A 14,249-nucleotide genomic window follows, 5' to 3' on the forward strand; every position below is an offset into this window, starting at 1 on the left:
GAGAAGATGATTTCATTTTGGGCAGAATGGCTGCAGTATTGTCGCAGCCGGAAAGCGAGCAGATCTTGTGCTGTTGCGCGGGGACCCAGTCCAAGATACACATATAGTCTATGTCATTACTGCTCTAGGAAGTATTGCTGCATTTGAAGATGCTGGGAGATTGAGGCACGCGACAAACGGGCTCTTATAGATAGGTAGTTCAACATCAGTCACATTCAAGATATATACGCAAATTTCAAGATAAAAGTACTAGAATCGTAGCGCTTCAATGTGGTTTGTAATCCACTCAAACGACGCCTGCCTAAAATCGTCCTTGAGCAGCGTCGACTTGTCGGCAAAGAAGTGAGCCAAGTTGTTCTCCTCTGACCAAAGCGGCCAGTCTGGATACTTGCCAGACACTCCGACATTGGGATCCAGGTTGTACACAAAGTTGGAGTAGTACGTGCGAATGCTGTTGGCGGCATAGTTGTCGTTGACGCCGTAAAACACCTGGAGAAGATCCGAAGCGTGAAAAGTGCCCATGACGGGAGTCCCCTTGTCGTAGGAGGCCAGGTATGACCACGACGGAACCTTTGGGTAGGCCGAACTCGCCCCTGTCAGGAACATGCGTCGAGTAAGCGTGAAGACCAGATCCCCAAGTACGGCTGCCCGGCGCTTGAAGCCCGGGGTTATATCGTTGAGGAGTCCCGTGTTGAACGGGCTACCATTGGTTACGGCAGAGAGGCCGCTTCCGTACGTTTCCACCAGTTGTACTAGTTGATCTGTGGTTGCGCCGGGGAAATAGTACGACCTCAGGTAGTCGGCAAAGCCCCTGGTGGTGGTAAGGTTGGGCTGGAAGAGACCGAACAAGGTGCCTTCGTCCTCCTGGTCGCCAATGATGATGGGGACAGGCGCGTACTTTCCAGCCCGAATCAGGGCGTCTGGCGACAGGGTGATGGCTTTGCCGTCCGGACGGGGCAGATAGGACAGCGCAAGAGACTCGTACGACAGGATGCCGGGCACCGAGGTTACGGCGTTCAGGAAGTCTGTAGAGCTCAGGGCTCGGAGGCATCCCAACTTGTCTGCGGCGTTTCCGCAGCCTCCGGTCTGGACGACCTTGTCAAACACTGCCTGCGCCTTGGGGGAGTCCAGGGGGTTTGTGGGAACGACACTCCCAGAGTTCATGATGGCTCCGCGGAACAACGGCTTCCCCTTGTACGTGTTGTTGCCGTCGTAGAGAATCATCTGACTGAGCACCGAGATGGCGCCGGCCGACTCGCCCCAGATGGTCACCTTGTCGGGGTCGCCTCCAAAGGCAGCGATGTTGTCTGCAACCCACTCCAGGCCCATGCGCTGATCGAGCAGACCGGCGTTTCCGGAGCCCTCGGCCATGATTTCCTTGCCTGGCATGAACCCGTATCCTGCAACACGGTACTGAACCGCGACGAAAACGAATGGCTGGTTGATGGACCTGGCATGGTTGATGAGACTCGTGCCGTCGTACATCGATGTCCACCCAATCTGGTGAAAATCCACGTGTTAGTTTGAAATTGCAAAGCAACATTTCCGTTTCCTCTTTTTGTTCTTTCGCAGAGACTTACTTCGAAGCCGCCGCCAAAGATCCAGAAGAGGACCGGTAGCTTGGCTCCAGCAGTTGTGCCCTCGGGGCGGGCAACAGTAATTGTTAGGCAATCTTCAGACTGTCCAGTGACATTCTGAACAAATGGGAGATTCGCAATAGATCCAAGGGTGTTGAGAAGGAAATTCTTGCTCTCGGTTGAAGCCGCGTGCTGGGGGCAAGCCCCGGCAGGGCCGGTGGCATCAAAGACACCCAAAGACTCGGTTCGACGCACTGGGGGCTTCATCCGCAATGGACCAAGAGGAGGTTTTGCATATGGGATGCCACCAAATGATTCGACACCGTTCTGCACATTTCCCAACATCGTCCCGGCCGGGACAACGGCGGTAGCCGTCCTGGCAGCACGGCGCTCAGGAGTCCCCGTGGGCGACGCCAGAGCAAAGGCTGCCCAAAGAAGGGAGACGGATAGGCTATAGATCAACATGGCGTCCAAAGTGGCTGACTCGTATAACAACGGATGTAGGGCCGGGCTAGGGGACTGCAAACTCTTCCGCCGTCTCGCAGACCGCGTGGCTTCCACGAGGATATACGGATGAGGCTCCGGGGCAAGGCCAAGTACGAAATAGGCCGCATGGTCGTAAACTTATATTCATCCCAAGTAACATCTGGCAAGGCGTGTATTGCTCTAATTCGTCTTGGCTGCCCCAGCGGGTTACAATATCCCAGTCTAGCTGAACAGCAAGTCCTGGCGAACAAGGGCCTAGCGTAGCCTTGAGATTCCATCAGACCCCTTGAATACGCGATGGTGAAGATGATGGAGCATGTGATGTCGGATTTGCAAAGTTGTGCCGTTCCCGTGGGGTGGGAAACGGTAAAGGGCTTCAACATGGCTCCGAGACTTGGCATCACTATCCCCTCGACTGCCATTCCGCATCTCTCAGTGTTGGCCAGAACTAGCTAGTGTATCACGCTCACCCGCAAGGGAAATTGGTGGCTTGGGGTTCGATGTCGATCCGCAGAGTTGGTGGTGGGGAGAATCGTCAAAGCCGTCCTACGACCACGTGGACAGCACGGGATTGCTAGTGGCAAGATCAAACTCAAACTCGGGTCTTGAGATTTTGTGCTAGTTAGTAGTCGAAGAATGGCCCAAACGGTGTCAAGAATGGTTACGCGCGGGATCAACAGGCACCCCCGCTTTGACCTTCTCACGAAGCCACGGATGACAGCAAGTTGAGCCGAGAACTCAGGGTCTGAGACTCTGCAAGTGCTTGTTTCCCCACACATCCTTTGTGTTTCTACCCAACCCATCCTGGGGAAGGTTGCATTAGGAGATCGTTGCGGGGTGCGGGGTGAACTGATGCCAAGGTCCGCGTCTTTGCTTTCGTTGGGACACGTAGCTGGTCAAGTTATAGCCAGTGTCCGAAACTCCAGCGGTTGCGACCCTGGCCCAGCTTCACCATCCGAATCAAGTCAAATGTCCGCCAGGGGATGCTGCGAGCACCAGAAGTTACCCGAGACTCAACTCCGCTCCAGCACTGGTCTGAGCCAAGAGTCGAGGCCAATGCCTTTGGACTATTGAACCGTAAAGAGCCAGGCCTTGTTCTGAGCCAACATTCCTGAGGTTAGTGAGCGGAGCAGTCGACTGCCAACGATGGACCAGGGAGGATAGTCCTAGACTAGCGATACCGTACAGCATCTGATGCCATGTGAATATCCCTTGATCCGCAGCCGCGGCATACTTGCTCCTGTCGGAGTCTTACAACAACCCGACACGACAATTTGGCGTAGACGGCATTCTTGGAGGCGATCCTTGAGTATGCCTCTAGAGAGACGGTACTTTATGCAGTGTACTACTGCAACATCAATGTCAAGTTCCGGCTTGACAAGAAGGTTTTGTGTTCCACGTGACTAGGACGGCCCTGAAGCTATTCTGGAGACCAACATCGCCCATATTTGTACCCACCGCCATGGATTGACTGTTAGTTTTGCACTGGAGACAGCTATCCAGCTTGGCGCCCTTTCACTGGCTGCCTCAAGACTCTACAACTAGGTCTTCGAAAAGAAAATACTTTGTACGACAGCTGCCGTTACACCCTTCATGCGTGATATATCTACAATGTTGTCCTCACTTCGAATGCGCAGGGGACGGAAAGTCATGGCCAAGGTCAAGTTTGCTCCTGCAACCGAGGACATCTTAATCTCGTGTCACATGTAGTAGACCAGTTCTTAAAATGCTGTCTTGCTCAAAAATCAATCAAGGCAGCGGAAATGACAAGTACTCTATCCGTGAGTAGAGACCCTAACAGCAATGCCGTGAGCGGCAAGCGAAGCGACCCCAACACTTGCTGCGCTGAATATCGCAGGAATCATAATAAGCTTGATATACGTGACAACCTTCAGCCCCGGGCTTTCCAACAGCAACATTGCGGCGCAAACACACGACACTTGGCGTGTAGAAGGAAGTCCTTGCACCCTGGTCCAATGCAGCCCATGGCGCGATTCAGTACGGTTCTCAAGTGCATGTCAAGTATTACGCGTCCCGCCAGAAACAGGGCTAAAAAAGACCAAGCCTGGATAGATATTCGTGGCGAAGAAAGAAGCGGCGCCACCCCTAAAGCACGCAGATGTTTGCAAAGAATGGGAGGGGAGCTCAGGAGGATATACTGCGGCGTCTTCTTTAAATTCAACGTCGATAGATGTACGGCCTATCCTCGGGCTTAGTAGCTTGCACTTTGTACAGCAAACTATGGTGGTACTCACTTGGCATACCTCAAAAAGGACTTGAACGACTGGAATAACTGACGACTACGGAGCAGGTATGAATACGGTCAGGAACAGCCCAACCACAGCAATTACCACCGAGTGAACCAACGCACGGCCCCAAGTGGAATGAGCTCGGAAGAATATTTGACTATACTGTGAAAAACCTCGCCAGCAGCAATCTGCATCACTGGCATGTACATTCTTCTCGAAGCTGTCTAGAACGAAGCAGGAGAGCGCGTACGGCGCGCAAGCAATGGCCACCGACTCTATTGGATTTTAAGCGACGAAACTCGCCTTCCGTTTGATGAGAATAAAATAAATGATAGATTCGACGCCAAAATCCTGATGCGCTGGGACACGGCGTAATGAAAGCGCCGGATGACGGGGACGTTGAACGTAGCCAACACGGCGATGGCATCAACAGTCGCGCTGAGTGCCATAGACGACCAGGTATCTGCTATAAATAAGCGGATTCTTCCTCTGCAGGGGGAAAAGTGCTGGAGACATCGGAGAAGATCGGGATTTTGGCCAAGTAGATGGCAATTCCGAGGCACAGAGTAGTCGTGAGTTGGGTAGCTAGCTGAAGCAGCCAAAAGACCAGGACCCTGCGATATTCTTGGTTGGAATAGAGGAACGTGTCGTCTGCCTTATCCCGTGCCGCGTTCAAGCTGTGCCTGGATCTTCTTGGCCACTCTGTCATTACACGGCCCTCGCTATTGAATTGCAGGTCGCGGCTTTGTATGCGAGCGTGGTGCATATTGCTGGTCAGCCTGACACAGGGCTGTGCAGATTCCAGCAGCCTCGTGTACGGGTGAAATATCTGACGCAGACACTTCCATGTCTAGAGGTCTCGGAATGACGATTCTGTAAACAAGACTTGTGCAGCTGCCCGAAACGGACGTCGATATAACTGATGATCAAATAACAATAACTAGACCGGAATTGAACACATACTTTGCGAGTAAGCCAGTAGTTGGTGACAAAGAGTGCAATAAAACGGGAGATTGGCTAGTTATATATATGAGGAAGCCCTTCGGCGATGCGGGAGCCCAGCAACAAGAGACTAGCCAAGATGGAGCATTGATGACGGTAACCGCCGCATTCTTGCAAAAATGAAGCACGGTCTGAGTCTGAATCTCGAGAAAGAATTCTCATGGAGAATGCAGTGTCTGCGTACAGCAATATATTTCGTATCAGCCGGAGGCGATATCATTCCGAAGCCAGTTTTGGTAAGCGGCTTACATCACACCTATTCAAAGACAAACGTCCCAGCTATGGCTAATATGCGGGCGTCAGTTCCTTGGGGGCGTGAGTGAAGAAACGTAATATCACAATGCGACTAGACAAAGACTGACAGGCTGAGACGTGAAGGCAACGGTCTGCTGCCATACATTTCTGGATGACGTTTCAGCTCGGAATGTAGATGGGGCGGCCGTCGACATGGCAATCAAGGCGGCTTAGATTGGGACAATCATCAAATTGAGTTGTCACGTAGGACACAGCTTCGAGCCTGACCTGTGAAGGACTTGAGAACCCAACGCCTCATTTATGGTCACAAATCACAAAGGCGGATCTGTTTGATGAGGTAGAATTTCTTTTTCCTTTGCACTGCGTGACCGCGGCGCGCACTGGTTGTCTTACTCATATCACACTGTTGCAGGGAAGTCTCGATAACTTCATGATGCCTGTCGCATCTTAGGCTTGAATGCCAGACTCTCAATGCTAGGGACTGAAAATCTCGGTGATTCGTCGACAATAATAGACTCATATTCATGATACTATGTCATACGAAGTACTTTGTCTAGGGTGCCGTTCCACTTCTAATATTCACGTCAGCCCCGAATCCTGTCGGGTTGGTTTCACTTTACCATGGATCACCTGGAACACCGCGTCTTCATCACACCGAGGTGTTTGAGCCTGGTAAGATTGCTTCTGCAATTCACTGGCTAGAATTGACTCCTACGACCGACGTCTGGCTCTGAAAACTCCATGTGCAGCGTCGGCGTATCAGCAGATCCCCGTGAAGCTTTACATTACACCTTGAGACAAACTGTCAGTGGTGATTAGCACTGCATTTCTTCTCAAAGGATAATCTCGAACTTGCTACCCTAGCATCAACCCTAGTAGCCAACCGTTCGCATGTTTTGCGAGGTTTATTTCAGTCAAGTTTACCAAGTAACGACGGCATCGAATCTCATGAAGAGGCCTCCGTTAACCACAGGGAAGCATTGAGGCATCATGATTTGCATACTTTTCGATCAATTAAAACCGTAGTTGACATGTGTAATAGAAGAAGTGCAAGTTTGTCTTCTTCTTTGGCCACTTCTTAATACTAAACCAAAGTTTTGATTGAAGATCTTCTCTCTAGGATCGTCATCCGATTACAGTGGTGTTGGTAGCTTCTGGCCCCTACAATTTTCGGCGTGCACGAACCATCCAATGATTGAAAGCTGACTAGTCTACGCTTTACCATACGGCATTGTTCAACTTGTATCACGGGTATTAGATACTTCCCGACGAGGCGGGGTGGTCTGGGCTACTGATACAGTGGCCTTCAAGTCTGGCCCAACATCACCAGCAAGTAAACACTTGTCGCTTTGCATAGAATACTGAAGCTTGCCGAAAGGCATATGCCTAAATAATGGGGTGGAGAATTTTCACGCCGCTTACTTAAATCTTAAATTAGATGTAGGCAGACCGTGGCCACCTGAATAACAGTAAGTGTTGAGGCATTTTGCTGAGCTGAACAAGTTATAGCACAGAAATAAGAATGTCATTTTGTGCAAAAGTCCACGGCAACTGTGATAATAGCCTCAAAGGGCGTAGTGCCGGGATCCTTTCAGGAGCGACATTTCTAGGACATTCAATCAAGAGTGGTCAAGAAGGCGATTCACAGGCTGACATCCAACTTTAAATGGCGTGACATGGCTATATTTAGGCCATGGGGGGGAATCTGTACGTAGTACTTGCCAGCAACAAGATAACCAGTCGGAACTCCACAGCCTGGCAGCCTACGTCAATGAAGATATAAAATATGTACTGACAACTTGGTTGTGAAAATAGAGGGTGGCTCAGGGACTTGTACATTCTTACATAGAAAGAGAAGATATATCCAAATTGAAAGATGGCGATGTGTAAGTAACACTCGGTTCCGGTTTCCAGAAGTAATACAAAGGCTTGAGAGGTTACGGCCTAATCTCTGCACGACTGCTAACCGCTATATGAGAGGGGTTGTTGGACGTGAAAAATAAAGCTAGTGCTGTATAAAACCTCCTAGATACTCATTTAACGCTATCTCAAGTGGCTTTTGAGGCCTAGAATCTGGCGAAATCGGATATTCCAGAATTAGCAAGTGAATAAATTGGATGTCTGTCTTGACTGTGATATTGCGTATCGTTGTCGTGGCAGTTTCCTCGACGGCTTTTGGCCAGCGTTGGCAAAAAGGTCTCTGAAAGGCCAACGACCGGTTGCCACTCCCAGCCCTGATGACTTTGTGACTTGCCTCTATGGGCTACTAGCTTGGATTGAGTTTACAGGGATGAGTGTTTTAGAAATGAGCAAGGATTGCCCGGCTAATACTGAATGGATTACTAGTTACGCGCAGAAGGTTAGATTTGGTGTATAATCCGGCGGCCTAACAGCTCTCTTGCTGTGCCTGAACGCGTGATTCCCCTCATTTCTGTCTCATCAACAAGAATCCATCTGACCGTCCTCATTTATATACGTAAAGGGCCAAATCTCCTCCCGCCTGTTCTCGTGCCGTCAAGCCATTGCCCAGAAATGCAAATCTATTTGGACCATGATAGTCAATATTAAAGTCTTCTGTGCGGAAGCTTTCCAGAAACTCCTTGTAATGCAGAATAATCCCCGCATACATGGCAGTCACATTGCCCTCCTGGCGATTGTTCTCGAACCACGATCGACATCCGCTGGTCCAAACCGTTCTCTTTAACCACGCTTGGGTATATTCATTGTACTCCTCAGTGGCAATAGGGTCAACCGTCGCCGACCTATGAAGTGGTTAGTACAAGAGCTTGATGAGTCCTCGGCATCTTGGACATACTTGATGTTGTTGGTAGCAATCTTCCTGCACCATCGCAGAATGTATTCCGCCGTCCACTCCATGACGGACAACAAGCTGCCGTGGCCAACGGCCGCATTGGGTCCGTTGAAGATGAAATAATTGGGCATGTTGGGCGAACAAACACTGCCATATGCCGTTGGCTCATCTTTCCACTGCTCTGCCAGATTCACGCCGTTCTTGCCGATGACCTCCCAGTGTGGCACGAAGCCGACATCAAAGCCCGTCGCGCAGACAATGGCGTCCAATTCCTCGAACCCGCCTCGTGTCTGGATTGTTGTTACCGTGACCTTGGATATGGCTGAAAATTCTAATGTGACATTGGATTATTGCAGAGATTCTAGATACCCTTCCCCAGGCGTGAGTCGTCTGCATCCTACTTTCCAACTAGGTATCAGCTTTTCGCACAACTTGGGGTCGTTGTTGAGTCTCCGTTTCATCATGTCCTCAAAATCTTTGCTGGCAGCCCTTCCTTGAGGATTCCCAATTATGTTTGCATAAAACGACTGGTTAAAGTGGTGTGCAATCGTTTTCCTCAGATGCAGAATCCCTTCGGGGTTTTCACGAAACCGTGCCCTTTCCTCTTTTGAATAATTGAAATTCTTTCCTTCTGGCGTCAAATCAGCGGAAAACGGGTTGGATATCCAAGTCGGTGATCTGATGTAATGGACAATCTGTCCCGCACCAGGCTGCATTTGGGGTAGTGTTTGGATTCCGGAAGAGCCGTTCCCTATGATGCCAACACGCTTTCCCGTCCAGTCAAACGACGTGTCCCATGAAGCACTGTGGAGGAGCTTCCCCTTGAAAGAGTGCAGGTCCTCTATAGCCGGCCATTTCCATCTGTTCAAGAGGCCAGAGCCATTGATGTCTGCTTGGTCCTCGATTGTCTGGTCGCCTCTTTGAATTTTGAGCAGCCATTTTCCCTTGTCATCGTCCCATACGGTAGAAGCGACGGTAGAATTGAATTGCACCTTTTCATCCAGGTTGTACTTGTCCGTTGTCTTCTTGATATACTGCCAGATTTCCGGACCACTCGCGTAGAACGAGGTCCAATCAGGATTTGGCCCAAAGAAAAACGTATAAATATGAGCAGGGACCTTTACTCGTGTTACGGGCTGTACTTTTCATGACAAGATATGATTGGATCCAACTCACGTCGCAAGCTACGCCGGGGTATCGGTTTTCCAACCAGGTTCCCCCTACATCATCATTCTTCTCATAGATTATCAGATCAATGAAGCCGTCTGATGGTGTCTCGTACTTGTATTTGTACGCAAACATCAAACCACTATACCCAGCACCGGAGCAAACGACTCTGAGCCGCTTAGGTGTGAATGCCGGTTGGTCGTTAATGGGAATACATTTGGAAGTTGGGGATGTCCCATTGGGGGATCCGTCACTGCCAGGGTGGCGTTGGGTGCCGTTGGTGAGTGAAGTCATCTGCTTGAAACCAAGGGAGAGCTGAATCGCAAAGACAGTTTTATTTTCAGGTTGAAACGAACAGGACTTGGCGATGGTGCGCCCGGCTGTAGTGTCCCCTCCAACTACAATATATCGCCACAGCTTGATGTAACACTCCTGGGGAATCACGACTGGGGGCCCTCGAGTCCATGACCAAGTGGAGAGAGGGTTTCGAAGACACAGATCCAAAGCGAAGCTTCCTTCGCATGTAATCGGATGGGCGTAGCGCCTCGGATGCCTGCCGATGGCACTGTACCATCTCAACACGAAGGATATCGGATGAAAAAGTCTAATCTAAGCAGGCAGAATCCGATCATGGATTCCGATTTGGCGTCGCGGCAGAGGTGGGATGAGACCTTGCATGGTCTCATCCCACATTGTCCTTCCCACCGAAGCGCGATTGGTTCGGCCGGTCTGGGGTCTCTGAATTTTGGAGTATTGCCGTGTGACTAGTGTGCGGGTTGGAGGAGGTTTGACCTAGAGGCTGTATAATTGTGGTGGTACAATATGTTTCTACTTTCAATCTTGGACTACCGAAGATTGTACATTGTGTTCATTTGTAGTATGCAAGTTATATATTGTCGCGATGGCCATCGAGTGTGGCCATTGGGTCATGAAGCAAACAGATGTGGCAATAGCAACCCTTGGGCGAATATCCCCAGCATCCAGTTTATATTTCTACACTTCTAAATCTTGACAGTAGTCTATAATGAGAAATCGTACTATAACATTGAAACAATAACCGCCCCTACCGTACATGCTTTATCTACTCAGGAGCGCTAGTCCTCGGCAACTTGAATTAGATTCTTGACTCTCTCACCCTGCCGTGTCTTTTCCCAGGCCTCAACAGCCTTCTCAAAGGGAAAAATGTTACTGATGAATGATTTGACAGAAAACTTCCGTGTCTCGAGCAATTTGATGGCAAGGTCAAAGTCCCCAGGTCCATAGCGGAATGAGTTCCGAAAATCAACTTCCTTTTCGCACATCAGAGTAAGTGGCAGTACCTGTTCTGACTTGCCAATGCCTATTTGCACAAAGGTACCACCCGTTGCTAAAGTGTGAAGCCCTGTTTGGACGGCCGACTCAGAGCCGGTGCACTCAAACACAATGTCCACCCCATCAGTTTGCTTCATCTCTGTTTTGAACTTTGCTGCGTTCATCTTGGGTGTACACGCAAAGTCCGGAGTAAATGTTGAACACTGTACGAAGCCCTTGGCAAAGTCAAGCTTTTGTTGATTAATATCAGCAATGAAGATTGGCCGTGCCCCAAAGGCATGCGCGGTTGCCGCTGCGAGGAGGCCAATACTCCAGGTCCCTGAACTAATACACTGCACGCGGGTTCCAAGGGGGCAAGACGGGCGCCGTGTACTACGACGCTCAGGGGCTCGACCAGAACAGCCTCTTGTAGACTCAGAAAGCTCGGAATCGAGAAGACAAACTGTTCGGTCACCCGGTAAAGATAGGACAGAGTCCCGTCTTGCGGCGGGTCGGCGGCAAACTTGATTCTTGGGCACAGATTATATCTGCCATGCAGACACAACTTGCACTTGTAGCATGGGAATCCGGGCTCAATGACAACCTGGTCGCCGGGTTGGACACGATTGACTGCTGCGCCTACGGCATGAACAACTCCAGAGGCCTCATGGCCCATGACCAGCGGCCGCTCTTCAGACACTGTTCGTATCATGCCTCCATGCGTCCAGAAACGCACCTAGAGTTTAGCTTCTGTCAATGAGATGCCATGCCACTGCTTGCTTGCACGGAAGCCCACATACGTCAGTTCCACAAACGCCCACGTAGGCAATGCGGACTAGCACATGGTGAGCATCATCAATGACGGGAAGCGGGCGGTCTTCGAAGCGGACTTTGCCAGGCCCGTACAGGACACAGGACTGTTGGCATCAGTAAGCCCAGCACGGCAAAGACAGGGCGCATACGTACAGGACGTGTCATTCTTGAAGTGTGGTGCTCGAGGTCTGGATCAATGGCGCCGCTCAAAGGGTACCTGAATAAAAGCCATCGACAACTCGCCGAAGCCCAAGTGTGTGGGCTGGTTTAAATGGCCGAGAATGCAACGCCAACGTCGGGCAACAAGTGGGATTGCCTTGAACTTGGATGTATCGCGCGTCCCCACGGCGCCTTTATGCGCCCAGGTTCCCAAGATCGGAACTCGACCAATCCGGTTTCCGAAAATAGTAAGAATCCCTTGACCCCTGATCCGATGAGATGACGGACTCGATGCGGGGAAGCCAATAGCGGAGTCTGGAGAAGACAGATGCCGGTTTGGGACATGGCAAGGGGGATAACAACGGGGTTTCCATATAATGTTGAGGCCCGACTTCATCATCTGCCTCTGTGTGCTGTGCAATAACATTCGACATTTTACTCATCTGCTCAAATCATCTACGCCATGAAGGAAAACGCGCCTCGTCATACCGAGGTGCGTGAACCCCTACAAGTGATTCGCATCGACGTGTCTGTATTCGCTAACAAGAGCGCAGGAGGAGTTTGGCCGGCGTCGAGATGACTTGAACGTCGAGATTCTCCCGGGCACGGAGATTATGACTGGTTCAGCAAAAGATGCTGACGACCAACAATCAACCGGAACCGGCCACTTTGTATTGGTCCCCCAACCGTCCAACTCGCCCGACGATCCGCTCAACTGGTCTCCCTTTTGGAAAGCTTCAGCCATTATTGCAACCTCGTCCCTGACGTTTACGCAAGGCTTTGCCTCGCTGGCCCTGGCACCAATGTTTCCATTCCTCATGGAAGAGTTTGACCGATCGTTGGCAGATGTCATCAAGTTCACAGGTGTTATCATCTTGATTCTGGGATTCAGCAACTTTTTCTGGCAAGTAGCACCGTCTCGGAGAGATATTTCAGGTCAGCCGATAATCCTAACAATATCCGTGTCTGTAGGGTTCCCTTGACAACCTCCAACGGCCGACGCGTCGTCTTGATCTCGTCTCAAATTATTTGCTTAATATCATACATTTGGCGGGCAAAGGCGACAAGCTACAGCTCATTCATGGGCTCCATCATGTAAACCGCCGGTGAAAGGTCCTCACAACACCGTTGCCCACGTGCTAACCGACCTCTAGCCTCAACGGTTTCGGTGCTGGTCCAGCCGAGACTATCCAGCCTACCGTCACAGCAGACTTGTTCTTCCTAAACGACCGTGGCAAGTGGAATACCCTGTACTGGGTCATCTACATGGGCTCACTCATGGTGAGATATGAGAGATTTTTTTTGTTCTTCATCCGGGCTCAAAGTGCTTACAATGTTGTTGACTAGATTGCACCCGTGGTTTCCGGCACAATGGCCCAACGCAGCGGGTGGCCCAGCTTCTTCTGGCTGTGCTCGGGAATGACTGTATTGTCGCTCATCATGATTGCTTTTGGTTTCCCCGAGACCATCTGGCATAGAAGCAAGAACATTGCCGTCAATAGAAAAGGCGACTGGTACAACAAGACCACCGACGTTCAACTCGAGGACATTACTCGCAGCCCAACAGGCCCCAGCCTGCCGGAGCAATCCTTGGTCGGAAGCGGCAAGCCGAGTCGTGGGCAGTGGAAAATCTTCCAGACAGCACCTGTGACATGGAGAAAGATTTGGAACGAGCTTTGGATGCCCTGGAGGCTATTCGCGTTTCCCATTGTCTTGTTTGCCTCGTTTGCCGTCAGCTGGAGCTGCAGCGGCCTGCTCATCATCAACCTGACGCAGTCGCAAGTATTCTCGGCTCCTCCTTACAACTGGTCCGCGGAGCAGGTTGGATTTACCAACCTGCCTCTCTTTGTTGGTACCTTCATCGGCCTCTTCACTGCCGGGCCCTTCAGCGACTGGGTTTGTGCCAGGGCGACTGCTCGTAATGGCGGAGTTCGCGAGCCCGAGATGCGTCTGCCCGCCATGATACCCTATCTCATACTGATGATGCTGGGGCACATCATCCCCGCCGTAGGCTATCAGCAAAAATGGCCGTGGCAGCCAATCGTCATGATCGGGTATACTTGTACCGGCATCCAAGTGGCAGCCCTTCCGAGTATCGTTAGCACCTATGCTGTTGACAGCTACAAGCCGGTAGCAGGAGCGCTATTCGTGGCCATAACGGTGAACAAGAATGTCTGGGGATATGGCATGGCCGAATTTGTCACTTCGTGGAGCGAACAGTCAGGGTAGGTTCACAGCTTTTCCACCTATAAACACGAAAGCGTGGACGAGTAATGAAAAGAACGCTAACTGTACTCTGCAGATTTATTCCCGTCTTCATGTTAAACATGGGCTTGACATTATTGTTTTGCGGATTAGGAATTGTGTTTTACTTTTATGGCAAGACCTTCAGAAGATGGACTAGACACAGCACTGTTCACAAAGACTGAGCCGATATCA

At 50.6% G+C, this 14,249-nt stretch overlaps 5 protein-coding genes across 5 annotated transcripts; 2 read left to right on the plus strand and 3 right to left on the minus strand.

Moving 5' to 3' along the window:
• Positions 1–195: 195 nt before the first annotated feature.
• On the minus strand, positions 196–2,042 carry J3458_020622 (uncharacterized protein; the record flags this gene model as incomplete). The annotated part of the gene is made up of 2 exons (XM_007816079.2): positions 196–1,500; positions 1,581–2,042. The coding sequence occupies 2 exons, from the start codon at positions 2,040–2,042 to the stop codon at positions 250–252; spliced, it is 1,713 nt and encodes a 570-aa protein (XP_007814270.2). The 3' UTR covers positions 196–249.
• Positions 2,043–8,033: 5,991 nt separating this feature from the next.
• On the minus strand, positions 8,034–9,842 carry J3458_020623 (uncharacterized protein; the record flags this gene model as incomplete). The annotated part of the gene is made up of 4 exons (XM_066122137.1): positions 8,034–8,331; positions 8,385–8,712; positions 8,791–9,499; positions 9,558–9,842. 4 exons carry the CDS (start codon positions 9,840–9,842, stop codon positions 8,034–8,036), a joined length of 1,620 nt encoding a protein of 539 aa, XP_065972763.1.
• An 800-nt stretch (positions 9,843–10,642) lies between these two features.
• Positions 10,643–11,816, minus strand: XYL2_5 (Endo-1,4-beta-xylanase 2; the record flags this gene model as incomplete). Its single annotated transcript, XM_066122138.1, has 4 exons — positions 10,643–11,089; positions 11,170–11,574; positions 11,639–11,755; positions 11,805–11,816. 4 exons carry the CDS (start codon positions 11,814–11,816, stop codon positions 10,643–10,645), a joined length of 981 nt encoding a protein of 326 aa, XP_065972764.1.
• A 457-nt stretch (positions 11,817–12,273) lies between these two features.
• J3458_020625 (uncharacterized protein) lies at positions 12,274–12,793 on the plus strand (the record flags this gene model as incomplete). The annotated part of the gene is made up of 2 exons (XM_007816077.2): positions 12,274–12,303; positions 12,365–12,793. The coding sequence occupies 2 exons, from the start codon at positions 12,274–12,276 to the stop codon at positions 12,791–12,793; spliced, it is 459 nt and encodes a 152-aa protein (XP_007814268.2).
• A 98-nt stretch (positions 12,794–12,891) lies between these two features.
• Positions 12,892–14,239, plus strand: J3458_020626 (uncharacterized protein; the record flags this gene model as incomplete). Its single annotated transcript, XM_066122139.1, has 4 exons — positions 12,892–12,905; positions 12,965–13,091; positions 13,158–14,035; positions 14,113–14,239. 4 exons carry the CDS (start codon positions 12,892–12,894, stop codon positions 14,237–14,239), a joined length of 1,146 nt encoding a protein of 381 aa, XP_065972765.1.
• Between the last annotated feature and the right edge of the window lie 10 nt (positions 14,240–14,249).

The sequence above is a fragment of the Metarhizium acridum genome, assembly GCF_019434415.1.
Source record: "Metarhizium acridum strain ARSEF 324 chromosome Unknown scaffold_574, whole genome shotgun sequence".
Taxonomy (NCBI): domain Eukaryota; kingdom Fungi; phylum Ascomycota; class Sordariomycetes; order Hypocreales; family Clavicipitaceae; genus Metarhizium; species Metarhizium acridum.